The 12,254-nt window shown below is 42.4% G+C and overlaps 1 protein-coding gene across 2 annotated transcripts in view; it reads left to right on the top strand.

The window, feature by feature from the left end:
- LOC147883288 (uncharacterized) overlaps positions 1-8,858 on the top strand; it is a 49,461-nt gene extending 40,603 nt beyond the window's left edge. For both annotated transcript variants that reach the window (XM_087399771.1, XM_087399770.1), the window contains exons 6-10: positions 5,395-5,493; positions 5,669-5,722; positions 6,525-6,593; positions 6,682-6,744; positions 6,851-8,858. In XM_087399771.1, the coding sequence (XP_087255897.1) occupies positions 5,395-5,493; positions 5,669-5,722; positions 6,525-6,593; positions 6,682-6,744; positions 6,851-8,758 (2,193 nt within the window). In that variant the 3' untranslated portion in view covers positions 8,759-8,858. The remainder of the gene's footprint in view (positions 1-5,394; positions 5,494-5,668; positions 5,723-6,524; positions 6,594-6,681; positions 6,745-6,850) is intronic.
- The last annotated feature ends 3,396 nt before the right edge of the window (positions 8,859-12,254 follow it).

Here is a 12,254-nt window from a genome sequence, read left to right as displayed (position 1 = left end):
GCCCTTCACAAGGGCAAGTGTCTTGGTTCAGATGGACTTAACCCCTTATTTTTAATTACTTTTTGGGGTCACATTACTTCAGCCCTGCAGGGTGTTTGGGACTCGAGTGAGATGCCAGACTCACTTACGGAGGGCCTCATTCATTTGATTCCGAAAGGGGGTTGCAGGAATTTAGTGTCTCAGTGGAGACCAATTACTTTGTTGTTGGGTACTTTGTAGAAAATCTTAGCAAAAGCTATCAGCCTTCGTCTGCATCTCTTTTTGCTCATGATACGCAAATGGGCTTTGTGCATGGCAAGAGCATCTTTGACAACATCTTCTCATTTTGGGAGGCTGGAGGCTTCTGAGTGGACCATGCATAATGGCCACATGTTGGCCATTCTACTCCTGGACTTTGAGAAAGCTTATGACAAGGTAGACTGGGGCTTTCTGGAGGGCACACTTACTCACTTTGGTTTCTCCGATGCATGGATCAGAGGGGTGTCAACTCTCTACAGATCAGCCCACAGCCAGGTTCTTATTGGTGAGTCAAGAGAGACAGGTTGGAAATCACCAGATCAGTCCGCCAGGGATGCTCTCTAGCCCCCTTTCTGTTCTTATTTGTGGCTGAAGCTATGAGCTATCACATTAGAGCTCAAGCTGATATTGTAGGGCTCAGGCTTCCATTGAAGCAGGAGGATGAGCTCTTAGACAGTGAGTTGACAAATGATACGGCTGTTTTTTTGGATGCCACTCCATAGACACTGACCTCATTCAGGACGGCGTTGGATTTGTTTTTATACAGTCAGAAATGCCCGGAGATTTCAGCGCAACAGTAGAGGTTGGAGGCCCTGGAGAGCCCCTCATTGGGATAGTTTTCAGATTTCTGCAGTTGTGCGAAAAAACTTTTGGCGTAGGCTTTGGAAATCCCTCAGGAATAGGAAGATCACTCTTTTCTTTTGGCTTTCTATTCATGGAGGGATTGCAGTGAACTTGTGGAGATCCAGGTTCGGGGCTGACCCTACTTGTCCTCGTTGCCACATAGCAGTTGAGTCAGTACAGCATTGCCTTTGGGAGTATAGGCGAGGACGATCTACAAAGGTGTTGCTAGAATTTTCAGCATCTTTCATATATTGCACCTTTCTATATGACCTGGGGTTCAGTAGCATGGTTATCTCTTATTGGCCCTCAAGTGTTCTTCGAGGGACATGATCCAGATCCAGCTCTCATTGTACGACGACACTTAGTGGAGTCTTGTTCCCTCCAAGATGTTCCCTTCACTCCTTTCAGAGCTGCTCATGCCTCAGTAGACACATCATGGGAGATTCTGGCTAGCATTGCAGCTTGGCATATTTGGAGAGCCAGGTGTACAGAGGCGATGGAGGGTACCCAGGTTCACCCCTCTCAAGCTTAGGCCAGTATTTTGGACCGTTGTGGTACACACTCTGGTGGCCATTTGGGCGAGCATGCAGGGATCCTCCAGAGCAGCCATTGCCAAGAGAGTTACTTTTTTTAGAGTTTGGAGAGGATCTCCTTTCTTCTCCGAGTCTTCCTTAGGGTTGAGGTGGCATTTTCAGCCTCCGCCTTGGTTTTTTATTAGCTCCTTTTGAGCTGTTTTTTTCCTCATGCATAGCATGATGTATTCCCGCATTTGAGCTTGCTCTCGCGGTTTTCATGCATATTTAATAAAGTAATTTTCTTAAAAAAAGAATTCAAAAAAATGTGAGGGAAGAGAGTCCTAAGGTACCATCACTAGAAATAGAATCTCATATCGAGGGAAGATACCAACCCAAGAGTGCGGATCTCATCCAACTCTCCATTCATTTGTGATCATCCTCTCCCCCTTTTGTAACATGATTTGGAATCCTCTAAGTCCATACACTTTCTATCTCTGAATCTACAGTGGCAAGTCTGTAAAGGTCATTCACTCTCCCACAATACTAGCCACTCTTGTGATGAAGCTCCCCTAAGGTAGGTGAGGTCTAACTCTAAGAGTGTGACTTGTATCAATCATGATGAGTTTACTAAAGAGGAGAGGCTATTGCCTCCTTTCTTCAATAGACGTGGGGTGTCTGTGAAAGAAATCTTCTCTCACTGTCTCCCAAGCTCTGAACTCATTAGGCATGTCAAGCAGGTGTTGGAACTTTTGAGGTTGCATCAGCTTTATGCTAAAGCCAGAAAGTGCACTTTCATGGCAGAAGAGATCAAGTATCTTGGCCATATTGTGAGCAGGGATGGAATTTGGGTGGATCTAGCCAAGGTCAAATGCATAAGGGAGTGGCCACAACTAGAGAATCCCACCCAACTCAGAGGTTTTTTGGCAGGAGATTTATTGAACATTTTGCCAAGAGGGCAGCCCCTCTCACTGACTTGTTGAAAAAGGACGTCTTTAAGTGGTCAGAAGAAGCACAACTCAGTTTTGAGGACCTCAAAGATGTAATGCACCTGTACTTGTATGCCCGGATTTCTCACGGGTCTTCATTGTAGAGATAGATGCAAGTGGCAAAGGCCGAGGGGCTGTTCTGAGACAAGAGCATGGAGTTATAGCTTTCGAGAGCAAGAAATTTGAGGATAAGGAATTGAACTATCATGTTTATGATTAGGAAATGCTGGCTATCCTACATGCTTTCGAGAAATGGCACCACTACCTGTACGGTGGCAAGATTAAGGTTAAGACGGATCATAGGACACTCAAGTACTTTCTTACGCAGCGCAATTTGTCCATGAAGGAGAAGAGGTGGTTGGCTGCAGTTCAATCCTATGATTTCGACATTGAATATAGGAAGGGGAAAGAAAATGTGGTTGCCAATGCCTTGTCTAGAATGTGGGCATGTAGTTTATCTGCCATTTCCACCATCTATCAGGACTGGATTCATGGGATTCAAGAAGAATACATGCAGAATTCAAATGCAACTCCCACATTTTGGAGTTACAGGAGCCTTCAAGCCAAGGGCATGCTGAATTTAAGCTGCATAATGGGTGGTTGTACTGTAAGGACAGAATTAATCTTGTGCCAGACTCCCTAGTATAGACTGCTGGTTTGCATGAAATGCACTTATCTCCTATGGGGGGACATGTGGGTATCACTACGACATATGAAAAGATCAAACAGAGCTTCATCTGGGATGGCATGGAATGTTTGCCTTGCCAACAAAATAAGGTGGACAGCCAGCTACCCGCAGGTCTTTTACAGCCATTACCTATTCCAGAAGGCAAATGGACTCACATAACTATGGGTTTCATCACAGGATTGCCTTCTATAGAGAGTGGATGGGATAGCATTTTTGTGGTTGTGGATAGAGTGCCAATAGAGGCTCACTTCATACCCACCAAGACCCAGTATTGGGCATTACAGATTGCTTGGCAATTTATTGAGCATGTTTTGAAGCAGCATGGCTTCCCTCAGGAAATTGTTAATGACAGAGATACAAAATTTATGGGTCACTTTTGGCAGGAGTTATTCACAAACCCTTTTCAAGGTTGCATGTGGTTTGATAGGATGTCACTAGGGATACTTGTGTATGTATTGGTTGGCATACTTTGATTATACCAATTGTTGAGGCAGATCTAGGGTTGATTAATCCAAAGTCCTCATTTGTGTGACGTGTGGCAATTCCATTTTATTTTGGTAAGACATCTCTTCTCTAGATATACTCACATTGGCCATTAGATTTGGTTCATGCTTGTGATTCTTATCTCACCTTTATGCCATTCAGAGAAAAGGGAGATTCCAGCTTCTTTTTGTTCTGCCTTCTGGCATCACCTTCATGACATGATATGTGCTGATTATGGCGTTTTTCAGCATTCTCCTGGTTGCTGTTGCATGATGGCTTTCCCATTGGTCCATGCACTGTGAGCATCGGGCATTTCTTTTGGAAGGAATTGCACATTCGTTGACTCAGTTTGGTTGGACTTCACTTGGGTTCGATGGGAGTTAATTCAATCCTTTTTGTAGTGCTGTTGCTTGCTGGCACTTACGGCCATGCTTTGCACACTGACCTGCTTCCAGGGGCATATGCCTGCAGATTCATTGGGCACTATAACTCTTCTTTTTGTCCTCCCTTTGGGTTGCTCCTGGACAGAGGGCAGTTCTGATTAAGGTGTATTTCCGCATTTTTCTGTCTGTTCTGCATGATGGGCTTCGCAATGGTTGTGCCTGTTAGCACTGCTATTCGGTTATAGAGAGCATCTCCCATTCTTTTGGGGATCGCACATCTGTTCACGTAGTGCGGTTGGGTGTCATTCTTCTCCCTGTACCACTCTATGGAAGCTCTTTTGTCCTTTCTTGGAGTACTATTTCTTTGGCATTCCTGAGGATTTGCTTTTTGTCTTACCTGGCTTCACGAATTGTATTGTTTGATACACTTGTTTGGACTTTAGGACTGTAGTGTTTTTAAAAGGCAAGCTGCGGTCATGTTCTTCACCTCATCGAGTATCGTCTACAGTGTACTATAGGTCATGGAAGCTTTGCCTCTCTGAAACCTGCAAAAAGCGTCGTGGAAACGATTCTCAAAGCCACCGTGTTATGTGTGCTTTTTCTGTTCGAAGTACTGTAAATCTGCAGGCTTCCTACATGGAGGGTATGAGTTTTAGGGTTTATAGAACAGGTCTTGGAATCTTTGCCTCCCCAAAACCTGTGAAAGCATTGCTGAAACAGTTTTGAACACCACCCTGTTATGCTATACTGCTGCAGGCTCTCAGCTGAAAACTTTTGGTGGCTACTCTCCTCATTCGCACCTCTTGACAGAATCTGTATGGCTGCAAGAAGGGAGGGTGAATGAGGGCATGATTCTAATGGAAGGTGAGAAGAGACCATCTGAATGATGCATTTAACAAACCAGCTACCAGCAACAGTTTACAGTGAAGACTACAAAGCTGAAAAAGCTGTAAATATGGCACAACAAACCATCACAAGAGCTTAGGTGTGTGTGATACCTCAGCTCAACTGACCTCAAAACCTAAATTGAATTATCTATATGCCTGTCAAGGCTCACCGTAATCCAGTTAGGTTGTGATATTCTTTACTTTTCATTGAGATAAATTACAAGTAAACAATGTTAAGATCTTTCTTCCCAAATCCTCATCCCCAATATCGAATATATACTCTCATAGGACATGCCAAGAGTTCTACTTCGAATATTTGTAGCTACATGTTCGATGTAAGTCTTTTGGACTATGGAGGCTAAGTTAAAACTGCCCTTTGATATAGAATTGAATCTTGACATTGTGAGAAAGTGTATGTAAGGCTGAAAGGCATTTGTATGTCAGTTCAACTAAGAGTTTACATGCTGTTCATGTTTTGTCCAAGTAAGAGTTTATGTGCTGTTTCATGTTTTAACTGTTTGCCATTTTTGGTAATTTTGTACGTTGCTTCTCTATGTGTGGTATCATAAGTTGACTAGAAGATGACTGCAGATGGATTGCAGGGCAAAACCTCCCGTGTGCAAGGTTTTTGATTTCCACAAGGAGGAATACAAACAAGAGCAAGTCCGAAAGGATCGTAGGAAGAAGAAAGTCAGTTGCTTCTGCTTTTATCATGTTTTTTTTTCAATGTCTTACTATTCTCTTACGTTTTCTCTTTATGGTCATACTGTCCTCAATCTCCTACCATACCTGATCTAATTGAAGAGAGAAAATTGCTTCTGATTGATAAATGTCCTGCACTAACTACTGGGGTTTTGGAAAACAGGGAGAGACAGCTCGCCTCAGCGATGTCAAGGAAATTCGTTTTGCATCCAAAATTGTGCGTTCTCACAACTTCTAGGACCTGCAATTCTTACACAATTAGCTAGCAATATGCATGTATCTCCTTGTGATATTAGCTAAGCAAGCATGTGTACAAGGAGATGCACACATCAGCTAGATTTAGATGCTCCTTTGGGAGAGACTAAAATGAAATCGTTTAGACTTCACAAGCAGTTGTAGCTTGAATGAAGAGATTTTGGACCTGCAATTCTTACACAATTAGCTAGCAATATGCATGTATCTCCTTGTGATATTAGCTAAGCAAGCATGTGTACAAGGAGATGCACACATCAGCTAGATTTAGATGCTCCTTTGAGAGAGACTAAAATGAAATCGTTTAGACTTCACAAGCAGTTGTAGCTTGAATGAAGAGATTTTGGACTACTTTTTGATTAGCCTTCTCCTTTAGTGCTAGCCTTTGTCATGGCTGAGTTTGCCCTTCACCTCTGGAGTGCCGACAAAAACTCAGTACAAAGACTTTGTATAAAAGGATACTCAAGTATGTGTGGGTGTGTGGATTTGTATGTGTGAGAGCATGTTTTTATACTAAGGTCTACACCCACTGTTGGGTGCTGATGACGTCAGTGGGGATGTCAGAGTAGCTAGTCCCTGCTATGCGTGATGGACTTTATGGTTTTCAATCTTATGAGTGACTATCGTGAGATTGAAACTGCACTATGTTGTGTTTTTAGAGGATGAGTTTGGGAATGTTCCTGGATTCATGTAGGTATATATAGGTGCACACATTTTATGAGCTCTGCAATCTAACTAGGCAGTAAGTGACCCTCTATTATCTACAGGAGTTGAAGGACTTGAAGATGAAGGTTGAGAAAGCAAAGCAGTTCATGGAGCGTGGACACCGTGTCAAGGTACACCACTCATCAATTAGACTGCAGCTCAAGAAATTCTGTTTAAAAGGATGGTGGGGTATTAATCGTGTTCTTTGTATGCATGCAGTTTGTTGCTATGTATAAGGCAGATTCTGCGCAAGGCCAATTACTGGACAAGGTCTTCCCACTGGTATGTCTACAGAGTACAACGTTGCTTTAAAGGTAATGTAGGAGCATATTGTACTCTCCTCAACCTGTAGGTTTATTTTTCAAGTTACTTTTTCTGTTTGGAACAGGTCGATGGTGTTGCTGTTATAGAACAGGGACCAAGAGTTGAAAAGTGCCAAGCTTGGGTTATGTTTAGGCACGTGAAGTTTGGACCAGTCAAGAAAAAGCCACCTAAAGTGCAGGTGCAAACTGCTGAGGCTGAGCGGGTGGAAGCAGTGAATCATGAAGAGCATGGGCATGATGTATCTGAGAGTACCAGTCCTAATGGAGCTGTTCATGTTTCCTCCCAAGGTATACTGAGAGAGGCACCACAAAAGGATCCAGAAAGAGAAAGGTCCTCATTTTCCCCATCCCAAGGATCTTTTGACCGGCCACTGGCTCAACCTAGACATCCACCTACTCCAGGTCCCCAAGGATCCTCACCAGCCCCACGTGATAGAGCTCCAAGGTTTTCACCTTCAGATCCTCCAAAACGAGCAACTCCTCTGCCAGTCAAGAAGATGCCACCCAAAGTGCAGCCCCAAATGGCTAGAGATGAGCAGGCGGAGAAACATAGAGAGGAAAGTCATGATTCTCCTCCAAGTTATGGGGCTCTTCAAAGTTCCTCACAGGGCCAACAGAGATGGGCACCACCAGCAGATGGGCAAAGGGCTTCCTTACACCCATGTAAAGGATTTCGTGATCAATCGCAAAGTCTATTTAGAGATCCACCATCTCCAGGTTCCCCAAGACTTTGTGATCAACCACAAAGCCTATTTAGAGATCCAGCATCTCCAGGGCCCCCAAGGTTTCCACCTGGCCAGGGTGCTTCACAGCAAGGTTCACTTTTTCCTTCACAAGGTCCTCCAAGGCACGTGGAAGAGGAGAAACATAGAGAGGACACACATAATGCTGCTCAAAGTTACGGACCTCTTCAAGGTCCTTCACAAGGTCAACTACAATATATGTCACCAGAAGGTCCTCAGAGATCTTCATCTCCCCTGTTCCAAGGATATCCTGATCACTCACAAGATCAAGCTAGATATCCACAAACTCCAGGTCCCAGATTTGCACCAGCCCCACCTCGGGTAGGAACATGGTTTTCACCACAGAGTCCTCCAACGCAAGCAGGGGGGAGACAGAGAGAGGATCGGCATGTTGCTCCTCCAACTTTTGTGCCTCCTCAAGGTCCCTCACAAGGTCAACCAAGATACACGCCACCAGAGGGATCACAAAGATTTCCCCTGTTTCAAGCATCCCCTGATCATACACAAGGTCAGTTTCAACATCCATCTACTCCAGGTCCCCAACGGTTTTCACCAGCCCCACCTCAGGGACCTGCATGGTTTTCGTCTCAAGGTCCTCCAAGATACCCACCACCTGGTCCAGTCAAGACAATGCCACCTAAAGAGTGGTCTCATATGGCTGGAGCTGAACATGTTGAAGAGGAGAAACATAAAGATGAAGGGCATGGTGTTCCTCAAAGTTATGGACCTCCTCAAGCTCCCTCACAAGGTCAACTGAGGTACACACCACCGGCGGGTATACCAAAGCCTTCATTACCCCCCTTTCAAGGATCACCTGATTACTCACAGGGTCAATTCAGATATCCACCTGCTCCAGGTCCCCCAAGGTTTTCACCACCACCCCCACCTCAGGGGGCTCCATGGTTTTCACCGCAGGGTCCTGCAAGACAACCACCTCTTGCCGTCTTTCAAGCACAATCACCAGCTGATCCATCACCACAAAGTCATCAGAGTCATCCAGGCCAAGGCTTTATGAGATATGCTGCTCCTCTGCAAGGGCCCCATGGACATTCACCACAAGGTGTTCCAAACTACCCACGAACTCAAGGACCCCAAGGATCTTCACCACCACGAGGATCCCAAGGATATGTATACCAGCAAAATTCTGCACCGCCGTTTACCCCATCTCCTCGTCCCCAAGCATATCCCCCACCATCAGCTACTAAGGATTTTCCACCAGAAGATTCTTGAGGATACTTTTAATGTATTTAATTTTTATACCCAAAGGAACAATATTTTATTTAATTTTAAATAAATGCTGGATTAATTTATGATTGCAGTGACGAGTCCGGTATGGAATATGAGTGTATAATTGTCATTAAAAATATTCTTGGAAGGCAACTTACAAGACAGATTTTGTTTGTTTCCTATGGTGGTCACCTTAGATCTTGAATGAATTTTGTTACATAATTATTACTTGCTTTAGACGTCTAGATGATGCTACATCAGGCACATGCCCGATCACACTAGCTCCTTATTTTGCTGCTTATTTTTACTGTTTTTTGCTGCTTTGTTCTAAAGTATATCCTTTCTAAAAGCAACAGCAGGGACTCTTGTGTATGGATCTAACCCTGGATTTTAAGGTTCCTATGATTGCTACCGTATAGATTAAAAACCCAGCACTTTTAGTCAGCTTGGCATGCATTCATCTTTGTTTGTCAGATATTATGCTTGCAATAGAAGTGATACCTTTTCATACTTTTTAAATTATCAAAAGATGAGGTTTATTTTGGCGATGGCACTTGAAGCTTTTTAGCTTGCAATAGGATGCATTGTGATTTTGATTTCAGGAATTGGTCTATTGCAATGCTGATATAATGAAGGGCTTATACTTATGTAACTCAACCCTCGCGTTAGTTGTCTCTTCTTCTATAACTCTCTCATGGTACATATAGTAACTTCTAGTGATATCTTTTTTTCTTGACAAACTGCAAAGTTCAATTTCTACTAATGCAAATTCTCTAGGTGAAACTAGTAAGCAATGTATTGTTACGTGTAGGAGTTAGGAAGCAATTTTTGTATCTTTAAGACTGTGGAAGCTATTGGTATTGATCCATGGTACATGACATTAACTAATATCCATGGAGCTTACGAATACTCATTGGATTAAAGAGCTAGTTGCATCAACATTGAGTTTGTTAAACGTTCATTAGTGAATTCACACGACGTATCTTAGGCTTCAAATGGAAGCCTATTGAATATTGATGATTGAGAGCACTATGGCGCTATAATGAAAAAAATAATGACAGAAAATAGTTTATGACAAGAATAATAATAATCTAATGGACAAATGACACTAAAATATAAAATAATTTTTTTAGTATACCCTCACTACTTTATGATATATATAAGTGAGAAAATTGAAGGGGGGGGGGGGCGCGCGTGAAAAGCATTGATACTCTTTTTAAATACAAGTAATACGCCAATGGACAAACAACACTAAAACATAAAATAAGGTTTTGGAGTATCTTCGTACTATGTTATAATATATATAAGTGTAAAGTGACATTGGTATCTATATCAAAGCTTTGATAAACTTTTCAATATAGTCAAAGGCATGTGCTATACATTATTATTATTACTCGATATTGAAGGTCAATATCCAAAAAGAAAGTTTGCTTCATTTATTTGTGTGCATTGTAGTCTCCGTTTTTCAAACGCCTCCACTTCTCCCATTGAGTCCTTGTTCTTTTTGCACTTCTTTCATATTTCCCATCTCCACATTTCAACATCCTTTGAAGATACAAACATTGTTTGTTCAATTTAAATCTAAAGTTAAATCGATTGCAATGCTTCCTAGAGATGAGCAATAAATTTTAGATTCTTGTGGTGTAAAATTTAATTCACATTAGGAATTTTCTAATTTTTGCTACTTTGTTTAGTTTCAAATTCACTAACATACGTGTATTGTTGACACCATCCTTTGGTGCAATTAATCAACAATTTTGCCATTCCTACTTTTGTGTTTATATTGCTATTATAAAAGAATCTTCATTGTTCTCGTTATTAGTGTTATTCAATATAGTAATGCTAGCTATGCTCATCGTTCAATTCCTTGAACGCACATTCATCTAGCAAGGGATACCGAGCCTAGCTTCTTAGGGGATGTCAACATCACACCTTTGTATTTATGCATTGATGGCTGGTTATAATAATAAAGACAAGTCTGTAGAGGGCATCTACACCAATAGAAAGAAGTGTTCTATTGTTCTCCATTTTTAACTTGATAGTCCCTTGAATTGTGAGTAAGCAATAGCACAATTGAGTGAGCAAGAAAACAATCATGCATGTTCTTTTATGTGTGAATTCAAAAAGACTTATATATGTAGGATGTCATGAATTTGTACTTCTCTAAGAAATAAAGAGAAATATTTTGATGTTGACTCCGGCCCAAGGAATTGACTTTGGGTAACTAGAGCAAGTTTTCCCTTGTGTTGATGGATAAAGAGCACTGTGAGGATGCCCACGAGGGACTAGGATTAGTCCAAGAACTAGAATGCATGCATTTGGCTAACCTCTAATGGGTTAAAGTGTTGGATATAATTTGTGGAATGTGTAGGACATTGGAGGGTGCTAAATACCCCACTTTTTAAGGGAAAAAGCACCTAGACAAGTGGCGTCCCACTTGAATGGTGGGCCTATATGATCCAAAAGGAACAAGATGAATTATAATTCATTCGGCCTGCCTAAGAATAGGCCAAATCTTGAATCGAGTTTGTCTTATGAGTTTGCAAAATCTTATTCCAATTCTTTCTCCAATTTGTATCTCCCGCTCTTGGTGAGAAGAAATACTAGACAAATTGATGTAATGGATCATACCAAGGTCTATGGTTGTGAGTGATCATATGAGTGAGTGTGTGAACACATATGTGTGTGTGTAGTGTGCCTGATTAGATGTGACTGATGATGTGTCAGTTAGTAGGTGTGATTGAGTAAATATAGGAGTGTGGTGTGTGATTGAGAGATGCTGATTGAGAAATCAATGGAGAAATTAGTGGAGCTTGGCTCTCATGTATGTATCAAGTGCTTATATATTAGCCTTCTCTCATGAATAAAGTACAAGAGTTATTTTGGTTGTTCCACTCCCATCTTGTTGCCTAGCCATGATCCAACATGTGGTATCAGAGCCACCATGCACGTATCGGCCGCCCTGAGGTCTCTAGAACTACACTCCCAGATTCTCCTAGATTCTTCATCTTCTTCCTCATGCTTCATTCTTTCCCCTTTCTGGTCTAGAGCATGGAGGCACAAATTCCCAAGCTCTAGGCGACCATTTCCCGAGATATTTCTGCTGTAGCTTTCCCTCACTAGGGCGCACGTCCACCCTGGAGGATTTCTGAAGCTAGTTCTCCTACAGCTCGTGCCGACGACTTCTCTGCCCAGTGACATTTCGACGAATTCGACCTTTAAACTCCAAATTTCCTAGAATGCTTCTAGCCACTATTGGGTGACGTCAAGGTTTGTCATGTGTTCAAATCTGTGCTGATATGGTCCACTGAGCAAGGAGAAAACACGGAAAAACCAGCCAGTTTAAGAGAAAGCACTGTTTTCTTAGTTGACGATGGTGCTGCTGTCCCGAGTGATGTGATGTGCCATTTCGCTCAAGCTTGGTACTGGGTATTCTCTAGTAGTATACTTTTCATTGCACAGCAAAAGCCCTCAAAGAGTTGCTCTCATTTGGTCAAAT

The sequence above is a fragment of the Dipteris shenzhenensis genome, chromosome 28 (genome assembly GCF_047967505.1).
Source record: "Dipteris shenzhenensis isolate YYH24624 ecotype China chromosome 28, Dip_SZ_1.0, whole genome shotgun sequence".
Classification (NCBI taxonomy): Eukaryota; Viridiplantae; Streptophyta; class Polypodiopsida; order Gleicheniales; family Dipteridaceae; genus Dipteris; species Dipteris shenzhenensis.
This window is presented reverse-complemented; position numbering and strand designations above follow the sequence as displayed.